We start from the raw sequence: 25,414 nt of genomic DNA, 5'->3' as shown, positions 1-25,414 counted from the left end.
GGATATATATTAACACTGAACTTTACATTTCTGTAAAATTGTTTTACTGAAAGTGGGGGTGCCAATACTGTATTAGTATTAGGTTGGACATTGTAATAAGTGGTGGGAAACAAACATGAAATAAAACTTTAAATGACTTTGTGTAACTTTATATTCTAGAAACAATAGTTATAACAGAATATAACTGAGAACCCATTTTAATAACATTTAAGTCCTTTTAAAAAAAAAACCCAAGATTTATTTATTTGAGAAAGAGAGAGGGAGAGAGCACGCACACACATGCTAGCGGGTGGGGGGTGGGTAGGGAGGGCCAGAGGGAGAGAGAATGTCAAGCAGATGGCCCACTGAACTTGGAGCCTGATGCAGGGCTCCATTCCAGGATCCAGTGATCATGACTTGAGCCAAACTCAAGAGCCAGCCACCTAGGCGCCCCTAAGTTATTTTCAAGTCATAAATCTCCCGGATATTTTACTGTTTCCTCACTCTAAGTAAAAACTACATCTTTACTTTCCTAAACATAGCATTTTAGAAATAGATAAAAGTACCAGATAACAAAAGCCAAGAAAGCTGTTTAGCAGTTGATAAAACTAGAACTCAAAGAACTTTCATTTTCTTCCCTCTTAGCAATCTGTAGGCGACTTGGGGTTCTGATATAAAATAATTCCCTAAATGGTTTTATAGGGCATCAGCCCCCCCATCCAGAGTTGGGGAATTGGGATTAAAATCTATGGCTTTGTTTTTATTTTGTTTTTAGAGGGGGTGGTCTCTTTTTTTTTTTTTTTAACAAATGGTCCTAACCTACCTAAGTAGACCCCAATGTCCACAATTGCTTTCACACTGCCTACTGTGGTGCCAGAAATGTTATTATGCTAGATTTTGTTTCTTTGCAGAGGGTCCTAAATGGGCAAAAGGTTGGTACATGGAAAACAAATTCTGTATATGTCCCAATTTTGCTCAGGGTCTGCCCCAACCCATCTTAGGATACGGGACCATAATACTATGTAACAAAACAGGAAAACAAAGTCACAAACTCAGGTATTCCCAAAATGTGCAATGGGTGAGTCTTTGTCATTGAAGCTGAAAGTGCTGGCAAACATTTAACACTGGCATATCCACTGAAAGTAGCAAGTTTGAGGTTAAAGACTTTCTGTAGTTTCAAACCTCTGAGGTCAGGGATCCATCACTCTTTTGTAACTTTGTAAAAGGAGTTACTTTTGTTTCCACTAAACCTTGAGATTACAGGAAGTGGCAACAGAATGAACTTGAATAGGCCCTTTAAAAAAATCTAGTTGGTATAGTTCAGTAATTCTCCAGTGTTCCTAACCCAGGCAGGAGACTTCTTTGGCCAAGGAGTCTCTGCTTTTACAAGCGAATGTATTTTTTTTATCCACCAAGAAGGCCATGGCCTATTAGGGCCATAACACAGTGCCCTAACACAGGTCAAAGACAGAAAGATGAAGATATTCAGAGAAGCTGGCTTTCCAGGTCCTGAGAACTGGTTTGGCTTCCTGGGTCCAGTAGCCCCTCATGAGACCCATCTACATTTCAATCCTGGAATTTCAGGTGCTATCTTCATCATTGTAAGAAATATATAGGTTGTTTTGTTTTGCTTGTTACCTTGAGTGTTTCTGTAACTTGCAAAAAATCTTGAAAAAGATTACAGAGAGGCTTACAGACTACCTCAGTTACCAGGGAGTACACAGGGAGATAACACACAGGAACCAGGCCTCATAGAGACAATAGCATTGTTAAAGCAAAAACAATAGTCAGGTCTCATGGCCAAACAGAATGCCACTGTAGGCACAAATGTGCTTAGCTCCCAACTCCACTGCTCCATTATTATGGTGACTCAGTGACCCTCTGTCCCTTCCTCAGCTTCTCTTCTCACCTCTGGGGAACTTCTTCACAGCAGGCCTCTGTTCTGCTTATTAGGTTGCCTATGTGGGCCTCCCTGCCTCTGTGCTACTCTGACCATGTCCCTGCCCATTCCATACTCATTCCAGTCTCTAGACAAGGCAGTTTATTGGCTCATATAGCCAAATTCAGTCTAGGATGCAGGGCTACCCTATCAGGTCACCTCACAGGCCTCTGGGCAGCCTGTGGGCCACAGTGGCTGGGTCACATGGGACCTACGCATAAGGAATTTTTTTGGCCACCTGTTCAGAGGGGCCTGTGGATACAGCAGGCATTCAGAGGATCACGAGCAGTAGTAGGGCTGTGTAACATATTATCACCTATGCTGTGAACTCACTCAGGAATGAAATGGGAGCCCAATAACACATTGCTGAAAACAGCTGTACACTATTTTGGGATCCAGGAAGAAATACTTAGCAATGCTTAAATAAGTGAGCCTAATAAAACTCATGTTATCTATATTATATATATAAAAAAGCATGCAAGTTCAGTTCTCCTGTAGTCTGGAACAGAACAAGAACTTCATGAAAAAGAAATGTACTTAAAAAAAAAAAAAACCAACTCAAACCCAAGCTACTATTTAAAAATCGCTTTAAGGGTTGAAACCATATTCTCACAGTCGGTATTTGGGGAGTTAAGATTTTCTAGAGCCCATACGCAACTGCTATATTTAGAAGTAAAAGATCACTGGGATAGCAGAACTAATTTCTTCTGGTAAGCTTTTTACCCTCACGTCTGGTTTATAAAATTTTACGTTTGTACATAAGAAGTTTATCATTGTTATTTTTAAAGGGATTTTTAAAAACCCTTTTAAACTGTTGTTTTTACTACAACAAATGTTGATAGAATCATCTACATAAACAAGTACGTCTCCCTTGAGCTGTGCCTGTGTTGTTGGCTGCTGGCTCGCCAGAGCCTAGCACAGTCCCTGGCATTTGGTTGCTCAATAAATATCTGCCCGATTAAAAAAAAATACAGACCTTTTTATTTTCTACGATAAATATGTAATTTGATAAAAAGCTGTGTAGAGGGAAAATATTCTGTACTTTTCTAAAAGAAAGACAAAAAACCCGAAGTTGCTGGGCCAGTAAAGCTGGTGCTTATACTTGGATGTTTTAAGTTTCAGGTTTGGAGCTTGAGCACCTCTGAATCGTGGCGTACAAGAGGCAGAAAACTACTGCTCCCCCCTGTCCCCCTCCGCCTTTCCAGAGTCGATCTTCAGCCTGAGAAAGTACCAGAGATAAAGGAGGGGCCTCAGGCTGGGAAAAGAAGGTTGGTCCCCACCCCGTTCGTTCGTTCATTCATTCATTCATTCATTTGCTCACTCGCTCATTCAATACGCACTAGACACCACACCCTGGGCTGGGAGCTTAGGCCAAGAAGCTGAACAAGAGCCGGCGCCCATCCTAGGGAAATCATAAAGAAATAAGCCAAAGTCGCGTTTCCCAAGCGGAACGGGGGAAGGAGGCCTGTCTTTTTCTCAGGAACACAAATCCGTCCCGCCCGCCCCATCCACTCCCCCAAGATGGCGCGCGCCGAGTGGGAACATTCCCACGCCTCCGGCTGCCGCCCACCGCGGCCTCCACCGAGCCCGAGGTCCCTAAGCGCAGCGGCCCCCGCGCCCCCACCCCGCCCCGCCCCGCCCCGCCCAGGAGGCCCGGGTGGGCAGCGGCGGGCGATTAGCAGCGCTCCCCGCAAGACGCCCCGCCCCTAGGGTCCAGCACTGCCCGCCCGCGTCGGCGCTTATTGACGCCACTGGAGGCGTGTCGGCGCGACCCGCGACGTCTCGACGTGCCAACAATGGCGACTGCGTCAGCCTGAGCGGGCCTCAGTTTTCCGGCAACCTCTTGACGTTGCCGCGAGGGCCACGGGGGCCGCGGGAGCCGCGGGAGCCGCGGGGGTTGCAGAGGCTGCAGGCGACTCCGACCCGGTCGGCGGCGGGGGCGGCGGCGGCGCGCGTGCGCGCTCCCGCCACGCCCTGGGTCGAGCCGCGGCGCCGAGGCCCGGTGGAGCGAGCCAGGTGGGCGGCGGCGCGGCAGGGGCTGCAGCCTGCGGCGCGCGCGCGCGCGCGCGGTGGGAGAGCGGGCGGAGCAGGGGGCGGCGCGGGCGCCGGTCGGCCCCGACCTCCCGGGGGCTGCTGGGGCGCCGCGGGGAGGCGTGCCGGGGGGCGGCGGGACGCGGGCCCAGTGCGACTGACCTCCCTTTCTCTATAGCCTCCGGCTGCATCTCGGCCTCTTTGCTCGCGCGGACCCTGTCCCTTGCCTAAGTCGGCAACATGAGCGGCAACAACTTGGATGGGAACGACGAGTTTGATGAGCAGTTGCGAATGCAAGAATTGTACGGCGACGCCAAGGACGGCGACACCCAGAAAGATCCCAGTGGAGAACCCGATTCTTTCGGGCAGCAGCCGGCTGACACCCCGTACGAGTGGGACCTGGACAAGAAGGCTTGGTTCCCCAAGGTACGACGGTGGCACGGGCGGCACTGCAGAGCGGGCCCGCCTGGCCAGCCTCGCGGGGCGCCCCTTTTCCGTTTTTCTTTGCTGAGGTCTTGAGTTAGGGCCCCATGGATAGTGACGTTTCTTTTTGTTGTTTCTGTTGCCGAACCGATGTTAGAGAAACGTAGATCTTTACCGAGATGTCTCGAATGTAATTTAATTCTTAAATCTCTTCTATGCCTTATTAATTTTGTCTGTGAAGGTCATGGTTGGTTATTGCATTGGTTACTGCTTTTTATTGCAAAGAGGAAAAACACCGAGAGCAAATTTAGTAGCTGTGGGTCTCTTGGATAGCCAACCTCATATACCCTAGGAATTCTGATGTTTGCTTAGCTTGTGTACTTTGTGCAAAATGCAGCTTCTTGGTTTTGAAAAAAAAATAGCCATTTATATCCCTTTATAGATTGAACTTGATCTGCACCTCTCTTTCCTATCAGATTTTGTCCCTAGGCATGTGTGTTCGAACCATACAACCACAGGCACGGAATATGGATAGAAGATATCTGTGTATATTTGTGTAGAGTGCTTGGAAATTGTTAAGTATTTTATTCCAGGTTGTAAGTAATGTAACCGGTGTTAACTTGGTTCTGCAAACTTTTCAGCAAAAGTACCCTGTTAATCAAAGTCTCATGTGGGTGGGAAAATATACCAGTAGCAATCAACTTGCAAGCTGGTAATATAAGCCATGTCTCCATTGTGTAGTTTGACTGTTATTCTTAAAATTATTTGTTTCAATTTTTTTATTTTCCTTTTTGTTTTTGTATACTTCATTCCCTTTACATTGTTACATTTATTATTTTGCTGGTTCTGGTCATCCCAGCTCCAGAGCAGATTTGGTTTCCTGAGGACTTTTAACAATAGTCTGATAATGGATTCATTTGTGACTCTTATCTTTTTATGTTATTGAAACCCATACCTCTTGAAACTTTGAGTTTTAAAAATTCCCCACTCCTGTATGTGCGTAACATTGACCAGAATGAAGGCAGACTCCTATTTCTTTCATTGTGCAACTGGGCTTTTTTTCCCCTAAAAGCCAGGAGGATAGATGGATGTGAGTTGAATTTGTTCTTAGTTTGTTCTGACACTAAAAGATTGTGTCATTTAATTAGTGAGAGAGTGAAAATAAGCATTTAGTTTTACAATCGTTAGTTCTATTCTCTATATACTAAATCAGTTTTATCTTGTGTGTTCTCTACATACAGACACTCAAATATTTAATGCGTGTATACTTTTGTGTATCTCTGTAGCAAAAGAAAAATTGATTCTGTTGTTAGGTTATTGACTGTTGGTTTTTGTTATATTGTTATCTGGTACTTCCTTTATTGTATGTACTTGTAGCCTTACTCAAGTAGACTGTAGAGAGGTAGTGATTTATAAATGAATCAACTAGAAAATGCGCCAACACCACTTACAGTGCCAATAATTTCCTTAAGAGTTTTGTGTTGATAATCCAAATACCCATCTTATTTTTTTTTGTCATTTTATGCACATTTTCTGTATAACATGACTATTCTTGCATTTACACTTTATTTACTACAGCCATTATCTGTAGAAACATTTCTGTGTTCAGTTGTATAACCAAATATGCAGAAATTTATCACAATGTACACTTTTTATGGGAAGAAGTCATTTTCAAATTTCTATATGTGTGTGTGCTGAATTTTTTGTTTAGATCACTGAAGATTTCATTGCTACATATCAGGCCAATTATGGCTTTTCTAATGAGGGGGCATCTAGCTCTACTGCAAATGTGCAAGAAGTCAGTGCTAGGACTGCAGAAGAACCGCCACAAAGAAAAACCCCTGAACCCAATGATCCCAAAAAGAGGGGAGAAAAGAGAAAGGCTGAACCAGGCAAGTGGATTTAGCTTGCAAAATATGAACATAAAAATGTTAAATGTTAGCATGTGTATATATGATTACTATTTGAAGAATTATAATAGTCTTGAAGGAATCATAAGATGAAGGGTTTTTTTATTATTATTATTTAGATTTATCCATTGGCTTGCACACTGACTTGTGGGCATTGGGGAGGCTATTTCAATTCTGTACCTCAGTTTCTTCCTTTGTAAAATAGAGCTGTTATTAGGGGATCATCAGAAATTCTGTTTTTTAAGGTAATTTTCTGATATTTTTTGAGTTTAATTAAATTGAACTCAAGGCAGTATTGCCTCAGCTTGGCCATATCCAACACAGTAGATTGAAGTCAGAAGCAATTTATGCATGCAGGCCCAAAGTCAGTGCAAGGATGAGTTTTTTTAAGGTAGTATCAGAATCATAAATATCTAACATAACTAGCCATCCTTTTTCATTTTTTTAAAGATTTTATTTATTTATTCATGAGAGACAGAGAGAGGAGTTCAGAGACATAGGCAGAGGGAGAAGCACGCTCCATGTAGGGAGCCCAGTGTGGGACTCGATCCTGGGACCCCAGGATTACATCCTGAGCCAAAGGCAGGTGCTCAACTGCTGAGCCACCCAGGTGTCCCACTAGTCATCCTTTTTCAGACGAGTCTCTGAAACTAATTATGTGTCAAAAGATTCAAGTACTTTGAAATCTAGACAGTGACTTGGGTTAGTTTCTCTTGTTCTAAGGGTAAAAAAAAAAGTCCTGGAAGTTTCAAGAAACTGCTACATTGTCAAGATTTCATAATATGACTCTTAACTCTCCTCGTATGTGTTTTTTTTTTTTCATTTTGATTTTTAGGATGGTTTCATGTTGAAGAAGACAGAAATACAAATGTATATGTGTCTGGTATGTATACTCTTATGTTTGTTTGTTTTAAGTAGGTTCTATATCCAGCGTAGGGATTGAACTCATGACCCTGAACTCAAGAGTACATGTTCTACCAACTGAGCCATCCAGGAACCATCCCCTCCTTCCTCTTTTAAACAAGTTTAGAGTAGAGAACATATGATTTTTACTTTTCAGCTTCTTTGGAGTCTATTTACATTTGTAAGGAAAATGTTTTTTGTTTATTAAAAAAAAACTAAGAAAAATTAAGAGTGTGTAACTTTGTATAATATCCTTTTTGTCTGCTTTAGGTAACTTATGGCAGCTTGCCCCTACAGTGATACAAGACTTAAGCAAATATGATTTTAATGTATATTTGAATACATTAAAATGTGAAATTTCCTCAGTTCTATAGATGTGAGATTTTTTACATACATTTAGAAAATCAAAATTATGTTAATCTGAGTTGCAGATTTCTAATTGGTAGAATGTTTAAGTAACCCTCACTGTTACTGTATGTGCCTTTATAGTTTTTTTCCCTAATGTTCCAGGTTTGCCTCCAGACATTACAGTGGATGAATTTATACAGCTCATGTCCAAGTTTGGCATCATTATGAGAGATCCTCAAACAGAAGAATTTAAGGTCAAACTTTACAAAGATAATCAAGGAAATCTTAAAGGAGATGGTCTTTGCTGTTATTTGAAGGTTAGTTATGTGGTCAAATAAGTTTCTTGTATTTCCATTTTTAACTCAGGAACCAGGGCTATAATTTTGTATAGATGATAACTAAGACTGAGAACTATTCAAAACAGGATGTGAAGAAAACTGAAATTTCAGATTGTGCCTGTGTGTATCGCATTGATGAGGTTATTTACTTGTTCTAGGAAAATATGTTATCAGGTCAAGGTATTATGTAAGTTATGTGACTGAAGTGCTGCTTTTGTCTTAAAAGAATTCTCACTGCAAAGAATATATACTTTAGGACTATATGCATGTATCAACTCAGAACACATTTTAAAAATCCACAAAGAAAAGAAAGCCAGTAACATTTTATTTGCCCACTGGAATGAATTAGACCAGGGTTTGGCAAACTCCAGCCCACTGCCTATTTTTGTAAGTAAACTTTTACTGAACGTGGCCACATTCATTCATTCATTTACTCATTTGTTTATGGCTGCTTTTGTGTTTCAGCAGTGGAGTTGAGTGGCTGCAGCACACACCACGTGTCCCACAAAGCCTAAAATATTTATTTTATTTCATTTTTTAAAGATTTATTTATTTATTTATGATAGACAGAGAGAGAGAAAGAGGCAGAGACACAGGAGGAGGGAGAAGCAGGCTCCATGCCAGGAGCCTGACGTGGGACTCGATCCTGGGACTCCAGGATTGCGCCCTGGGCCAAAGGCAGGCGCTAAACTGCTGAGCCACCCAGGGATCCCAAATATTTTTTTTTTTAATTTTTATTTATTTATGATAGTCACAGAGAGAGAGAGAGAGAGGCAGAGACACAGGCAGAGGGAGAAGCAGGCTCCATGCACCGGGAGCCTGATGTGGGATTCGATCCCGGGTCTCCAGGATCGCGCCCTGGGCCAAAGGCAGGCGCCAAACCGCTGCGCCACCCAGGGATCCCCCAAATATATTTTTTTAAAGCCTAAAATATTTACTAACTGTCCCTTTACTTTTTTTTTTAACTGTCCATTTACAAAAGTTTTCTGAGTGCTGAGTTAGACCATAAATGTAATGATAGCTATGCTTACTGCTTTGAAATGTATTTTGAATGCAAGAGAAGAGAGAGTGGTATTAATAGAAATTTGCAAAACTTTACGTATTCATGGTACCATAAATTGCACAGGGAAAGCTCAGTGTCAAAGGCAGTCATCATTTCTAGAACGTCTCTCACCTTAGAAGCATGTTTTATGCATTACTGCAGAATACAGAAGAAATATGCACAACAATGACATGTACCTATGTCATGGAAGGTGAAAATAATTACAAAGTAAAATCAGGGGCACATGGGTGGCTCAGTCGGTTAAGCATCTGCTGTCGGTTTGGGTCACAATCTCCTGGGATTGAGCCCCACGTCAGGCTCCCTGCTCAGTGGGGAGTCTGCTTCTCCCTCTCCCTCTGTCCCTCCTCCCCATCTGTTCTCTCTCTCTTTCTTTCTCTCTCTCTCTCTCTCTCTCTCTCTCTCTCTCGCGTGTGCTCTCTCAAATGAATAAATCCTTTTAAAAAACAATATCAAAATGATTAAACAACAGTATTAATACCACAGGTGTGTTGTGAGTGTACAGCATTTCATTGAAATCAGGAAGGGGTAGGGTTAAGCCGACAGCTCTTGGGAAGACACGTTTTGAATCTGGTTCTTGAACATAATGGAGTTACATGTGGGTATGGTCATTATAGGTAGTTATTAATTTTCAAATACAAGGAGATTTTGAGAGTTTTACTAGTTATTAAAGGGTTATTAATCTGTGAACAGATTCTTAGGGAGTTTGATTCGATTTTCTATTTTTTCCAAAAGAAAAATGGAGTTCTGAGTAACTTTATAAAAAGAACAAGATTGGCCAGCCAGTAAATTAAGTTCCAAAAAAATATAATTAAGGGGCACCTGGGTGGCTCAGTCAGTTGGCATGTGACCCTTGGTTTTGGCTCAGGTCATGATCTCAGGGTCCTGGGATCAAGCCCCTCATCGGGCACTGCACTCAGTATGGAGTCCTCCCTCTCCCTCTTCCTCTGCCACTTCCCCCAACACACACTCCTGAGTGCTCTTTCTCTCTCCCTTTAAAATAAATAAATCTTTTAAAAATATGTAATTGTTCTAAGATCCATATTTGATTATGCAGCTGAATTCAGGTATTTTTTTGTGTTTTCCTCAGGTCTGCATAGGTCTGACAACTGCCCCCTTTGTGTAGAACCCAGAATCCACAAATGTACTTAATTTACTAGCCATCATATAATCATCTTTGTTTAATATCACAGACCTACATTTTAATTGGTGAACAAAAAAATTAAAGGCTGGCTATGTTATTCCCAGTTCCTTGAGTCATGTAGTCTTTTAAGTAGTAGTACTTGAGAATTTTAAAACTGTACCGTAGGGATGCCTGGGTGGCTCAGTAGTTGAGTGTCTGCCTTCAGCTCAGGGCGGGGTCCCAGAGTCCCAGGATCAAGTCCCGCATTGGGCTCCCTACATGAAGCCTGCTTCTCCCTCTGCCTATGTCTCTGCCTCTGTGTGTGTCTCTCATGAATAAATAAATACATTTTTAAAAATAAATAAATAAATAAAACTGTACCTTAAAAGTCACACAAGTCCATTTGCCTCATTGAGAAATTGAGACTCCCAAGAGGTAATACTCTTATTCCAATAATAATGCAGTTTAAGTACCTTCTATATGCCAGTCCCTATCCTTTATGTGCGTTCTTTCATTTGATTTTGTCAAGAACCCTGCAAAGAAGGCATTTTTCTTCCCATTTTACAGATGAAGAAATTGAATAACTTGCCCAAGTTCACAAAACTGGTTGAGGACAGCTGTTTCTAGAGTGCAGGTTTCCTGATAAGGCAGCCTAGAGTTCTTTATCTCAAAGGAGGTAGTTGTGATGAAATCTTTATTGTCCATATAGTCATCGTTTGCCTAAAAAACCTCCCCAAGTTTCATTTCAGCATGGAAATTCTATCTCATTTTACCTTTTTATAAAGAGGGAATCTGTGGATCTCGCGTTAAAGCTTCTGGACGAAGATGAAATTAGAGGCTACAAATTGCATGTCGAAGTGGCCAAGTTTCAACTGAAGGGAGAGTATGATGCCTCAAAGAAGAAGAAGAAGTGCAAAGACTACAAGAAAAAGCTGTCTCTGCAACAGAAGTTTGTGTTGATTTTCGCTTTTTGAATGATTTCATTTACATATCCTAGACTATGTTTTGGGTGTAGCTCCTTAGTTGTGTTCCATCAAATGTATGCAGAAGTTATTTTCAAAGAATTTCATTAGATCATCAGAAACCTTCAGTCATCTCTACTGCAGGATGATCTGGCAGTGGCAGCATGTCTATTTCCTGGAGTGTTAATTTGTAATATAAACCGGGCTTCAATGAGATGAGAGGGCCATCTCTGGAAGAAGTTGAACATGAAGTTAAATAAAATAGTTGAAGCTTGTTTACCAGAGCCATTAGTTCATTTCTAATGTGAATTGACATCAGCTACGCCAGGAGCTAAGGCGTCTGTGTAGGCTCATCAGTAGGAGTTAGAAACAGCAGCTTTTATGACTGTATTTGATAGGGTTGTACACGGTGTGTACAGTAAACATCATCAAATGTCTACTAATCCATTCATGTCAATGGGTTTTTTGAAGTATGCTGGTTTTAAGAAGTTGGCTGAAATGATAAGTATTTTCTTCTATCACAGTGAGTTCTAATAACACTTCTAACACTGCACTCAACTTAATGATAACAGTGCTGATAAAGGAGTTGAGTTGTGATATCCTATAGTTTTTACAGGAATAGGCTAGATACCTACCAATTTTATAAACACCTAGCAATAAAATTTTTGGTTATGTAACAGTAGTTTTACATATTTCAATGTAGTTTGGTCCTTATAATCATAAAATGCCTCAAAACCAATACAAGTAGAATGTATTTTTTGCCCTCAAAGTGTAGGCGTAGATACCAGATAGTCATAAATATTAAATAATTGGCTCTTTACAGGAATCTTACTGGAACATTTGTAACCAGACAGCAGCCCTGAAAAAAGATACATTCTGGGAATTTCAGACACTGGGTCCATCTTTCACCTGCCCATTAGTTTTACTTCCGAAAGTTCTCCAGAAATACATATTGTTATTTTAGAATCGAATAATTAGCATCACTATATACTCAAATAAAGGTTGATTGTAACAACTCCTTTTTTTCTGTCCTGCAAGTATGAAACAAAATTCAGTATCTTGTTCCTGCTCTATTGCATTAGGCAGTTGGACTGGAGACCTGAGAGAAGAGCTGGCCCATCTCGAATGCGCCATGAGCGAGTTGTCATCATCAAAAATATGTTTCATCCGATGGATTTTGAGGTAGGAGGTGATATTCCCACTGATGGAAACACTGATGTGTTTTCTTTCAAGGGAGTCCCAAGCTTGCTTCACCCCATGTTTTCACATGTCACATACCACCCCTCCATGTAGTTGTCAAGGTAGGAAAATAGAGCTAAGAGTGTATCAAAATGTTTAAATTTTCCCACATTCAGCCTAGGGTTCTTTTAGTTGTCCCCCAGGGAACACTGCTTAACACCCACACTGCAGCTGTAAACAGCAGCTACTTACTCTGGGAAATCATTAAAAATATAATCACTGAAAGATTTCTGGGCGCTGCTTATGGATTTTGAGTGCATTTCAACAAGCACAGGCCGGTTTGGGCGGGGAGTCATTTTATACTTGGCAAATGAGAACTTCACTTTGGTACCACAAATTTGATCCTTAAAACAAAACAAAAAAACCCTCAGGTTAATGAAAGACAGCTCCTGGTGTTTAAATACTAAAGGTGGTTTTTCGAGACCTGACGTTCATACAATGCTTTTGTGGCTATTAGGGGGACTTTATAAATACTTAGTGTCCAGGTAAAATTCTAAGAACAGCGAACAAAAGTGAACAGAGTGAAGAAGAGCTGGACAGGTGCAAGAGGTGTGCAAGGTATAGCATGCCGCCGGGGCACCTTGCGCTGGTCTGCCTCTTGTCCTTGGGGCTAGTCTTTTATCCAAACCACAGACGGCACTTGTGTGGCATCAGGTCTTTCTCCTCTCCCTGGAATCTGAAATTAATGACAACCAGTTACACACAAGATAGATAAAGACCACAAGTCAACATAAGTAAACATAAAAATAACAAGTCACACAACAACAAAGAAGGTTCATACTGTGAAACTCCAGATTTACAAATGATCTAGGTGCAACCAAAGACCTTTCTCACTCCTGTGCATTGAAACAGTGAGCATGGCAGTTTCACTGTAGCCCCCTTGGAGAGAACCCCCTATGGTCTGTTGAGCTCCATCCCAGCCCAGAGTCATGTGGTAGAGTTTGCTGTGCACCCATATGGTCTGTGCATCTTTTGAGATCACTGGGGAGATACATGTGGTCAATTTGTAACATTTGATGTTTCTACTGAGTAGAATCCTGACTCATCTTGAAACACTTTTTGAAACCGTTCCCCTGCCAAATAGAGATTTGAAAGGAATTTAGATGGACCCCAGGGTATCCCTATCTATTAGGTATGGCTCCCAATTTCTTAGAGTTCATCTCATTTAAATATTAAATGGCTTTTTAAAATTACATGACCTATTAATGTCTATGACTTCATGTCCTTGGTTTGATGCATGCATTCCATATTCTTAACACTTGAATGTGAATATTAATGCAAACTTAATTCAAATTGTCTGGAACCTCTGTGAGTAGAAGTCTGTTGTGTAATTACATCTGTTTTTGTGTTTTGCTTCTTGCCTTGCTCATTGAGCCACCTAATTTGAATCTGGCCATCACATTGTGCAGACTTAGTTTCTCCTAGCTTAATGAGTATTCTTTCCTCCAGAAAGCCACATCTAATTTACTTTGACCCCTACAAATTCCCTCCAGTGGATAGTTTTAAAGATAGATGTTACATGCTTGTAAAATCTTTGTTCTTTTTTTCAAACACTCCCACTGGTTTAGTGTAAACCTTACTTTGAGTTATAGTAAGTCTTTAAATTACCCTGTTTAGAGCCAAAGTCATCTTAGACTTTCATTTTCATTTATGCTGGTTTGAAAAACTATTCATAACATTTATTATTATCTGAAATAATTGGATGTCCTCTACAAGAATGTGAGCTCCATGAGAGTCAGGGCTCTGCCTCCCTTGTGTGCTATAATATTTCCAGTGGTTAGAATTCTGCCTGGCATCCAGTAGACCCTCAATATGTATTTATTTTACAGACCCTCAATATTTATATGAAAAAAAAGTAAAAGAATGATTGAATGAGAGCCCTGTTACTCAGAAGGCAGAGTCTTTTGCTTCACTCCATGGATAAAACGTTTTCTTTTGAGCATCTTTGCAAATGAAGGAAAGTGTTCTTTTCAGACACTGTGCCACAGAAGCTGAGAGAGCAGGGACAGGCTTCAGTGCTCACAGATGGAAAAACTCTTGGGTGCTATCCTTGTTCGCCTACCTGCCTGCTCTTGTGTGGCCTGCCAGCTTGATAAGAGCCTGTCAGAGGATCTTGTTCTTTGGTGTTTTGTTTTGTTTTTAAGATTTATTTATTTATTTTATTTTATTTTATTTTTTGATTTATTTATTTTAGATCAGAGAGAACACGCAAGCAGGGGGAGGGCAGAGGGAGAGGGAGAGAAAGAATAGAGGGATCTTGTCTTTTGTTCTGGGTCTCTGTGGGCTTGAACTTCAAAGTGTATCAGTATAAATCTGTCCAACATAGTAGACTGTCCAATAGGGTCTACTCTAGCCACATGTGCTTATTTAAATTTAACTGAAATAGAAGAAAACTAGAAATGGAATTCTTTAGTCGGACCAGCCACATGTGGCTAGCAGCCTCCATTTTGGATAATGCAGATACTCATTTGTCACCACAGGAAGTCCTGTTGGACACGCTGGTGTAGACACTGTATGGCTTGTCATAGAGGTGTGCAGCCGGAGAACATGCTATTGGGCATTTTGGAGAGAGTATTTGATTTGACTAAAGATTCCATGTGAATCTAAAGAATAGTCATCAGCACTGAGCTTTGTTGTGGGAAACAAAAACTGATGGTCAGGTTCCCTGGGGTGTCAGAATGAAATCAGATTCGGGGTGGGGAGTGGAATATATTTTTATTCTAAATAATTGACCAGTGTGAGAAGCAAAATACCTAAAAATACTATTTGGTATCAGGGTGAACGATGTGAAGGCTAATATTTTTCATGTAACTTCAGAGGGTTTTCAGTATTTAATTCAACACCTTACTTAAAAATGCATGCTTGGGGATGCCTCGCTGGCTCAGTCAGAAGAGTATGTGACTCTTGATCTCGGGCTTGTGGGCTCAAGCCCCACGTGGGGTATAGAGATTACGAAAAAAATCAATCATTGAACTTTAAAAAATAAACGGCATGCCTGGCAAATTTGCATCCTAGGAGATGAAGAACCAAAACTGTGATGCCAGTGTGTTAGGTTTCTCTAGGTTTCTCATTGCGTACACAGAACTGGCCAACAGCAAAGCAACTGAATGTGAGCCACAATTTTTCCAGGAGCTATGGTTAAACTATAACATGAAATGGGGAAAATTAATTTTAATAATGAACTTTATTTAACCCAGTATATCTAAAATATTCTTAATTTCAACATGTGATATAAAAATATTCATGAGTTACATTGTTGTTTCTTCCCCATTGGTACTAAATCTTCAAAATCTGGTGTTCATGCCATACTTGGAACACACCTCAATTGGGACTAGCCACATTTTAAGTGCTCTGTAGCCACATGTGGTTAGTGGCCACCGTCATGGCCAGTGTAAGTTTAGATTGGAAAGGAATGAGAAACATGATTTATTTCTTCCTGGGAAAACAAAACACCACCCTGGCAAAAAAAAAAAAAAAAAAAAAAAACTAAGAGTGTTGAACAGGAGGTTTCAACTCCTCTGTCTGATTTTTGTCTCAAGTCTGTTGCTTGCAAAGTGTTGTGTTTAGAAACTTTCCATTCTTAATTATGTTAAAGAATTTTCCAGAGGAGAGGACTGTTATACTTATGCTTCAGGCTACTATACAGCAGTGAGGCTAGATTCGTTTTTCAAGCTGGTATAAATGAAAACAGAAATGTACAAAGATTTTGGCTAAAATCTGACATCCTTGTAGGAAAAGCACTGAGACTTTGGTACAGAAATAGAGTGGTTCCTCCCCCCCCCTACAATGGAATCACACTTAAATTTGTTGAATATTTTGTAACAGTTTTCTGTGGTTTTACTATAATCCTGATTTCCCTTGGTGAATAAAGTTTTGAGGTATTGGCAATTGTTTATCTTGAAGAAGCTTTTTATTGACTGCTCACCATGTGGAAACACCGGTGCTGGGTTCTGTGAGGCATATGAAACTCATTCAAACAAGATTCCCGCCTTTAGAAAGCATGTAGTCCAGTAGGAGCCAACCACGCACACATTCCTATAGGCTACCATATGACTTTCATGCTCTGGTTCCCATTCCTCATAGGGCTGACAAATCTATCTAAAACAAACAGCATCTTCTCTAAAATGAGATTTTGTACAGAGTGCTGCCAGCTGTGCCTTTAGAAGGCTCATTTGTAGGGTATTCTTTTATTTTAAAGTTGATATCAGTAACTACCTATCAGTTCTTTATTTTTGCTTTCTGAGAGAACTTCAGGAGGGAAAAGGCACTTTTTTTTTGTTCTTTGCAGTTCTTTAGTTGGTGAGGAAAATAAAAACCCGTGAGCAAGATGAAGTTAAGTGTTTCTTAAAAAGCATAAGTCTACTTCAGTAGAAGTTCATATATAGGATGTTTCATTTATATGTTTATGTAGTTAAAATTCAAGTGGATAATGTAACATTTTATGAGCCCTTTCCATGCACTGGGACTTGAGGAAAGGTTTGTTAATTCCTACTGGTAATCTTAAATGCTTTTGTTGTGGGGTAGATGGTCCACTTGAACTCAAGACCACCAGAAGCAGCAGCTCTTGAATGCTCTTAATAGACTTATAGTTGCAAGAAAGCAGCAGCTAAGAATCTATTTTTTAAAAGATTTTATTTGAGAGAGAGAGCACGTGTGCGTGCGTGCACACACACGAGCCAGGGCAGAGTGGTGGGGGGAGGGAGGGGGAGGGGGAGTGGCAGAGGAAGAGGGAGAAGCAGACTGACTCCCTGCTGAGCAGGGAGCCCTATGTGGGGTTTCATCCCAGGACTCCAGGATCATGACCTGAGCTGAAGGTGGACGCTTAACCTACTGAGCTCCCCAGACACCCTAAGAATATATTTTCTCGTGTGCTTATTAACAGTGCTTTATTTGTGTGGTTCTGGTGCGATGTGGTAGGAGACAAGATGAACAGGCACCCTTATAAGGGAGGTTTACCCTGTAAGTTAAAATAGAATCTTGGAAGCACAAAGAACTATCTTAGAACACTTAGTCAATGAAAGGGCTATCTCTCTCTCCATGACAGCATTTCTGTAAATAGGCATCTATGCAAAACCCAAAGCAGAAGGCTCTGGTCAGTACACTCATGATGCCCGTGCAGGACAGAGGAATGAGCAGTGTCTGATTGCATATATGTCAGAGGACTTTTCCTGCCCGTACAGCTGCTGTTATTGGGGATTCCCGGTCCTCCTTCCCTGCTTCCCCTCCCCTCTGCTCCAGCACAGTCCTACTGCTGCCCGCCATTCTCAGCCCTTTCCTCAAGCTGAAAGCAGGGCCGCCCTGTAGCAGTGGCTGCAGTCTTGGTGATCTAACTTTAATCCGTTTTGACTTTTTAAGATTTTGTAGGCCTCAGACAAGACTACTTTTTTTTAAGTAAAACTTTTTTCGGTATGTTGGCTTGTCAAAGCAAGAAATGTGATTTCTCAGGGTTTGTATTTAAAGGGGGCAAACCTGTTTTAATCATGTGTATGTTTGCAGGATGATCCATTGGTGCTGAATGAAATCAGAGAAGACCTTCGAGTAGAGTGTTCAAAGTTTGGACAAATTAGGAAGCTTCTTCTCTTTGATGTAAGTTCGTGGCTTAGACAAATGATTCCTAAAGCCAAGCATTCTTTCCCTTTGAGAAGTTATTCCCAGAGGTCAGTATGCCACAAATTTTGGATTAATGTTTTTCTATAGTAGGGCTGCTATCTAGTAGTAGTCATCTGTCAGCAGTAGTTAGATGAACATGGATTGTAAGTCAGGGCTTGCTAGACTTGGTATGCCTTGGTGATTTCCCTTTATTGCCCTAGAGTGTGTGATCAGATGAAAGGAGTACAAGAAAGACGTGTGAGATCTTGTGGTTCCCTATTTGCCCCCATTTACCCCTCTTGGTGAATTACTCTCCTCCTCCATATTTGAAGAAAAATCAAGCAAAATATTCTTCTCTATGTTCCCCTTCTTACTCTGTTACTTCCTAGATTGACACATACTAAAAGATTCACCATTTATTGATTGCATACGGGCTACTTTACATGTTACCTCATTTAGTTCTCATGATCTTTTGAGGTAGGTGGGTACTATTCTACCCATTTTACAGATGAGGAAGCTCGGAGTTTAGAGATTGAGTGAGCACCTTGCTCAAGGTCATTTAGCTGCTAAGTGGTAGAAGCATTTCCAAGAACATCATGCTTGGTTCTTGATATACAAGATTAAGCTAAAGAAGCAGCTAGCTTTGGGGTGCCTAGGTGGCTCATTTGGTTAAGTGACTGCCTTCGCTTGGGTCATGATTCCAGGGTCCTGGGATCGAGCCCTGCATCGGGCTCCCCTCTCAGTGGGAAGTCTGCTTTTCCCTCTGCCCCTTCCCCAGCTCGTGCTTTCTCTCACTATCTCTCTCTCTCTCTCTCTCTCTCTCTCAAATAAATAAAATATTTTTTTTTTTTAAAGAAGCAGCTAGCTTCAAGTCACTGGCTGGAGTAAAAAGGAAGAATGGCTTCATACATAAAATCTTGAAGCTTAAGTTATCAAAGAACTCCACTACATACTTATTTTGTCAAATGTGTATGTTTTATTTTTAGTTTTATCATTCATTGCTGCCTTTTCTTCCCTTTCTAGAGACACCCCGATGGTGTGGCCTCTGTGTCCTTCAGGGATCCGGAGGAAGCTGACTATTGTATACAAACTCTTGATGGAAGGTGGTTTGGTGGCCGTCAAATCACTGCCCAGGCGTGGGATGGGACTACAGATTATCAGGTAAATTCTGCAACTATCAAGGGCACATAAATTGTAACATTACCAACAAATGCTGATCTAGTGGTTCTTCAGATGAGTTTTGGGCTCAGTTTAATCTGTTTAATGTAACAGTTCTTCTAAATAATACTTTGCATCCAGAGCATAGAAAGAAAAATGTTTTAGTTTTTCAGTTTATAAGCCTGAAATTTTGAGGTGTGCTCAGAATAGTGGTAAGTAAAGGATGGAGAGCATTCAAGTATTAACTTTTTCTTTGATTTCTTTATTTAACAATTCTGCAGGACTGTGGTGTTGGGCTTTTGTTTAAATGATCTTAAGCTCAACTCCCATTAATCAAGATGTAAAATTTTGAAAACTGAATATAGGGAAATGCTCTGATTTCCTAAGAAGAGATGCTGTATGAAATCAGGGTATTTGTGTCAGTATCAGAAGTGTGCAGAGAAGTTATTTATTTTTGCCTAAAACTCATTTTAATAGCAATTCCCCTTTCTCCACAGGTGGAAGAGACCACAAGAGAAAGGGAGGAAAGGCTGAGAGGATGGGAGGCTTTCCTTAATGCTCCCGAGGCTAACAGAAGCCTTCGGCGTTCAAATTCCATCTGTGCTTCGGAAAGGGCGGGGCCTTCTAGGGTAAGGCATTTTTCAGAGCGCCCTAGCACATCGAAAATGAATGCACAAGAGGCCACAAGGGAAATGGCATTTGAAGAACCCATCGATGAAAAGAAGTTTGAAAAAACCGAAGATGGGGGAGAATTTGAAGGAGATGCTTCGGAAAAAGATGCCAAAGAAAGTGGTCCCGAGAAAGAGGCTGAGGAAGGCTGCGCCCAGAAAGAATCTGAAGAAGGCTCCCTCAAAACAGAGTCTGAGGAAGGCTGCCCCAAGAGGGAGCGTGAGGAAGACTACCCAGAGAGAGAGTCTGGAGAAGGCAGCCCTGAAAAAGAGTTTGAAGAGGGCGGTCCTAAAGCAGAGTCTAAAGAGAATGGCCCTGAACAAGAATCCAAAAAGAAGAGGCTCAAAAATGATTATGAAGAGAACGGTCTTGAAAAGGATTCTGACCAAGATGGCCCCAGCAAGGAGTGTGAAGAGGAGAGCCCTCAAAAGGAGTCTGAAGAGGATGACTCGGAAAGGGAATCCGAAGAAGACTTCTCTGAAAAGCAGTTTGAAGACGGCTCTGAGAAAGAATTTGAAGAAAATGGCCTTGAGAAGGATTTTGATGAGGATGCCTCCGACAAGGAGTTCGGCGAGAACATTCTCGACAGGGAGTTTGAAGACAATGACTCTGACAAATCAGAATTTGGAGATAGCAGCTCTGAGAGAGTGTTTGAGGAGGAAGTCTCAGAGAGGGAGTTTGACGAAGAGTCTGATGACAAGGAAGAAGGGGAGGACACCTACGAAAAGGTATTTGATGATGAGTCAGACGAAAGAGAGGATGAAGACTATGCAGATGAAAAGGGGCTTGAAGACGTTGATGAGAAGATGTTCGAAGACTCGGATGACAAAGAAGATGAGGAAGGAGTAGAGATAAAGGAAGGTGAGGACGTGGATGATAAGATGTTTGAAGAGGATGATTCCAACGGGAAGCTGTTTGATGATGACGATGAGGATTCCAGTGAGAAGCTGTTTGACGACTCTGATGAGAGAGGGACAGTGAGGGGTGTGGGCAACGTGAAGGAGGAAGGGCCCCTGTCCACAGGCAGTAGCTTTGTCCTCAGTAGCGACGACGATGTCGATGATGACATTTAATCCCTTAAACTTGCTTTGTAGGGAGCTTCCTCCATCTGCATTCTGCCCGTGCTCCAGGGTAATTGCTAGTAGTGTTACATGAACGTGTGCCTAGTGGTAGGATGCCAGCAGAGTAATGCATTGAAGTTTTCACTGTCACCTGTACTTAATGATTTTAAATCTGTGTTAATTGGCTGTTCAGGTAAAACTTCATAGTATAATGCAAGTCAGCTGGATACTTGTCCTTTGTCCAATTTGTTAAGTGCATGCAGAATAATATTTTTTAAAGTATTCTGATTGAAGTTTGTGATATTCAAAAATAAAAATAAGTTGTTAATATGCTGAAACTGAAGAATTGGACTTGGCGTTACATTGCATTTGAAATTCTTGCTGTTGCTTCATTCATACTCAAGTGTGGTGTTTGTGAGGACTTGAAAAAGCCTTTTAGGAGTCTTCTTGCTCCCCACTGCCCTTAGCACTTAACATCCCCATTTCCCCTCCCTAACCCAGAACATGTTACTAAACTTATAAAGTAAATAACACTCTGGAGTTTTTCCCTGCCTAGTCCTTGCAAGTTACTTTCATTTGTTTTCTTTTCCACCCTCTGTCCCTGTGGAAACTGACTCTGAAATGTGCGAAAGTGAACTTCCTGAAGTCGCGGCTTTCGTTTTTGGAAATATGGAGGAGATGAGAATTCTCTTGTGTACTGCTTGGGTACCTTTTTAGAAGCTGATTGAAATCATTGGAGCTTTCCCCAGAAAGATGTAAGCACACACTACACAGCTTTTTTGTATACACTTCCCAGAGGTTCATGGATCCCTAGAGTTTAAGATCTATTGTGTCCTGCATATTTCGATTTTTTGTTCTAGATTCATGATGCCTAGTACTGTGCTGAGTTGTGTAGTCCGAATAAAAATTGGAGTCTTTCTTGATTGTGCTTTCCAAATTGAGTATTGGTGAAATGACTTCTGATGTAGAATTAAGAAGTAACTCTCGTGAATTAGAAGCATTAAAATAAACTGCATTGGTGCTTTTTCATTATACTGTCTGTAAGTGTAATCATTAACCCTCTTCAGACAAAAAAAAAAAAAAAGTGTTCTTATATTTCACGCCAAAGCTGAGAATTTTGTAGTCGCTGGGATTTCTTAAAATCTCAGGATTTTCACCAGGGGTAAGTCCATAAAAGAGCTAAAGAAACTAAAATATAGAAAAGTTGCAGACCAAACTAGTGCTCCTTTAAAGGTAAGCCAGAAGCATTTAAACGTCCCATTTATTGGAGGATTGATTTCCTGAGCGGCAGGCTGCTGCTTCTCTTCATATACAATGGCTGGAACACATAACTAGAACACAGACAAGCTCCAAGACCGTTAGAAGGGGGCTGTTTTCTTTCTGACTTCTTTTCTCCCCTGCTCATTAATTTGGCTGATATCAAACACACTCTTTTTATATAAACACCCTGGAAGCAAAGGTCACAAATAGCTGTAAAAATGGTAAATCATTTGTGAGGTGATTTTGACAAGACATTAAGGCTCATGAAGCGCGCGCACGCACACACACACACACACACACACACACGCACATACACAGTCACCTGTTTACTAAGTCGGGTTTTATTGGTCCTGGCAGAGTTTATTGCAAGGCAACAATATGTCCTGGTAGCAAAAGAAGAACAATACAGGGATGGGTTTTAAGCACAGCAATGCTTAACTACCTGACAAAGTCTAAGTTTAATGTTCCTTAAGGCTATGTTGCTTACTTAACACATCCCACCCTGAATGCCTGAACCAGAAGTGGCTTCAAAGATGCCTTCAAATGGTATGAGTGCCAGCTCTCTTGAGTCTACAGGTGCCCTGGAGGAGTAAACTTGAAACTCCATGTTACAAAAGAAAGATGTTACTGGCCTTGCAATATTCACGAGACATTTGAAGTTACTACTGCTTTCTACAAAAGTAACCTGACAGAGTAAAATTGGGGCAATTTGGTTCAAAAGTCTGTTTTCCTTCTCCATTTGTGGTAACTCTAGGCTCTTTCTGAAGCCCAAAGTGACCATATCTGGTCCATTTGAAAGCCGCTGCCTCTTCCTTTTAAGAATGGAATCCGTTCTGGTATAAGTTGTTTGTGTATTCTGAGGCTTGGAGAAAAGGTAGGAGGCAGCTGATTTTCTGAATATGCCTTTCTCAAATAATGTGAATCTTAAAGTGAACCAATCATTTCAATATAATGCCAAGAAGTGCTCTTAATTCATTTTAACAGAGCCATGGCTTGGAGAATAGGAAGAGGCTTATAAATGCGGCCCTTGTGAGTATTTGTCAGTATTCTTAAAGATTATTTTTTCCTTATGGAGTCACATATAAACTGCATGCTGGGTCTTTTTTTTTTTTTTTTTTTTGCTTTTGTTTTGTTTTAGATAGTCACTTCATTTAAGATCAGAACACTCAGATGATTTTTGCCTCTTACCACACCTCATTTACTTGACTGGCTTGTTCACATCTAAGTGAAATACTGGTCTGATATAAGAAAACAAAAGTTAGGGGATCCCTGGGTGGCTCAGCCGTTTAGCGCCTGCCTTTGGCCCAGGATGAGATCCTGGAGACTTGGGATCGAGTCCCACATTGGGATCCCTGCATGGAGCCTGCTTCTCCCTCTGCCTATGTCTCTGCCTCTCTCTCTCTCTCTCTCTCTCTCTCTCTCTCTTTCTCATGAATAAATAAATTTTTTTAAAAAGTTAAAATTACCCCTAAGTTCACAAATTGGTAACTGCAGATAGCCTAAAATCCTGGACACCAGTTATCACAGAGATCAATTGCTTGAGAAAAATACAGGGTTTTTTTTAAAGATTTTTTTTATTATTTATTAGAGCCAGCGTGAAAGAGCACGAGCAGTGAGGGAGAGGTAGAGAGAGAGGGAGAAGCAGACTCCCCACTGAGCAGGGAGCCATGTCGGACTTGATCCCAGGATCCTGAAATCATGACCTGAGCTGAAGGCAGATACTTAACCGACTGAACCACCCAGGTGCCCTACTTTATGGTTTAAAGTTTACTTTTAGGTATTTCGAGTCCCACAGATTTGTCTTACTTTTCATTTGTGTTTTTTTTTTAAGATTTTATTTATTTATTCATGAGAGACACACAGAGAGAGAGGCAGAGACACAGGCAGAGGGAGAAGCAGGCTCCATGCAGGGAGCCCGATGTGGGACTCGATCCCCGGTCCGCAGGATCACACCCTGGACTGAAGGCGGCGCTTAAACTGCTGAGCCACCGGGGCTGCCCCTGTCTTACTTTTCATTTGGAACTGAGAGGATTCTGATGTGAGATGACAGATGCATTACATGCACATAGAAAGCAAAAACAGAGCAGCTTGTGTTTAAAGTTGGGTTATCTGTAGAACTTCCAGACTATGACACTAAGATGCACTGCTAGTCCTGGGCTTGGTAAGGAAAGCTAGACCAGCAGCAGCATGAAGGTGGCTTTGCTGCTGCCAGCATTTGCACTATTTCTAAATGCTTCTGCTGAAATAGCAATGGTGATGTGAGAAGAGTAAAGCTCTAAGCAGAAAGCATTTCTTCACACCTGTCAGAAAGGCTAAAAACAACACAAGAAACAACAGGTGCTGGCAAGGACATGGAGAAAAGGACCCCTCCTACACTTTGATGGGAATGCAAACTGGTGTGGCCATTGTGGAAAACAGTATGGAGGTTCCCCCAAAAGTTAAAAATATAGACACCTTATGACCCAACAATCACACTACTGGATATTTATTTATTTATTTATTTTTAAAGATTTTACTTATTTATTCATGAGAGACACACAGAGAGAGAGAGAGGGAGAGGCAGAGACACAGACAGAGGGAGAAGCTGGCTCCATGCAGGGAGCCCGACGTGGGACTCGATCCCAGGTCTCCAGGATCAGGCTTGGGCCGAAGGCAGTGCTAAACCGCTGAGCCACCCGGGCTGCCCCATACTACTAGATATTTACCCAAAGAATACAAATATACTAATTCAAAATACTAATTCAAAGGGATACATACACCCCCATGCTTATAGCAGCTTTACAATAGCCAAGTATGGAAGCAGCCTAAGTGTCGATTGACGAATGGATAAAGAAGAGGTAGTATATATATTCTTCAGCCATAAAAAAGAATGAAGTCTTGCCATTTGTAATGACATGGATGGAGCGAGAGGGCAAAATTAGAGAAAGACAAATACCATGTGATAAAGCAAAAAAGACTCTTAACTATGGAGAACTTATGGTTACCAGAGGGGAGGTGGGTGTGTTGGGGGAGGATGAAGGAGTTTACTTGTAATGAGCACCAGCTGATGTATGGAAGTGCTGGGTCACTCTATTGTACACCTGAAACTAATATCACACTGTATGCTAACTATACTGAAATGAAGAACTTAAAAAAATAAAACCTGGGGATGCCTGGCTGGCTCAGCTGGGGGTGGAGCATGTGACTCTGATCTAGGGAGTCGTGAGTTTGAGCCCTACAGTGGGTGTAGAGATTACTAAAAAATTTATTTTTAATCTGTTAATAAATAAATTTTTTGATCGGCCATTTCCAACTTTTTTCATAGAAATTAGATTAAAATAATAGTGATGATAAAACTGCAGCATCAACATCAAATTTCTAGACTCAACTATATGCCTAAAGTTGAAAATGTGATAACTTGACCTCTCTTAAAGTATTTTATA

At 41.2% G+C, this 25,414-nt stretch overlaps 1 protein-coding gene across 3 annotated transcripts; it reads left to right on the top strand.

Annotated features, from left to right (window-relative positions):
- The first annotated feature begins 3,793 nt into the window (after positions 1 to 3,793).
- Positions 3,794 to 21,764, top strand: HTATSF1 (HIV-1 Tat specific factor 1). 3 transcript variants are annotated; one of them, XM_072817287.1, is made up of 10 exons: positions 3,794 to 3,934; positions 4,128 to 4,375; positions 6,084 to 6,264; positions 7,118 to 7,165; positions 7,696 to 7,850; positions 10,840 to 11,003; positions 12,099 to 12,198; positions 17,752 to 17,841; positions 18,868 to 19,005; positions 19,500 to 21,764. In XM_072817287.1, the coding sequence occupies exons 2-10, from the start codon at positions 4,190 to 4,192 to the stop codon at positions 20,742 to 20,744; spliced, it is 2,307 nt and encodes a 768-aa protein (XP_072673388.1). In that variant the 5' UTR covers positions 3,794 to 3,934; positions 4,128 to 4,189; the 3' UTR covers positions 20,745 to 21,764. The 3 variants fall into 3 exon arrangements, with proteins under 3 accessions (XP_072673388.1, XP_072673389.1, XP_072673390.1); XM_072817288.1 differs by lacking the exons at positions 3,794 to 3,934; positions 17,752 to 17,841 and having other exon boundaries at positions 4,049 to 4,375; XM_072817289.1 differs by lacking the exons at positions 3,794 to 3,934; positions 10,840 to 11,003; positions 12,099 to 12,198 and having other exon boundaries at positions 4,049 to 4,375.
- Positions 21,765 to 25,414: the final 3,650 nt, after the last annotated feature.

Source organism: Canis lupus, chromosome X (assembly GCF_048164855.1).
Source record: "Canis lupus baileyi chromosome X, mCanLup2.hap1, whole genome shotgun sequence".
Taxonomy (NCBI): Eukaryota; Metazoa; Chordata; class Mammalia; order Carnivora; family Canidae; genus Canis; species Canis lupus.
Note: the sequence above shows the minus strand (reverse complement) of the source record. Positions and strands in the feature narration are given on the sequence as shown.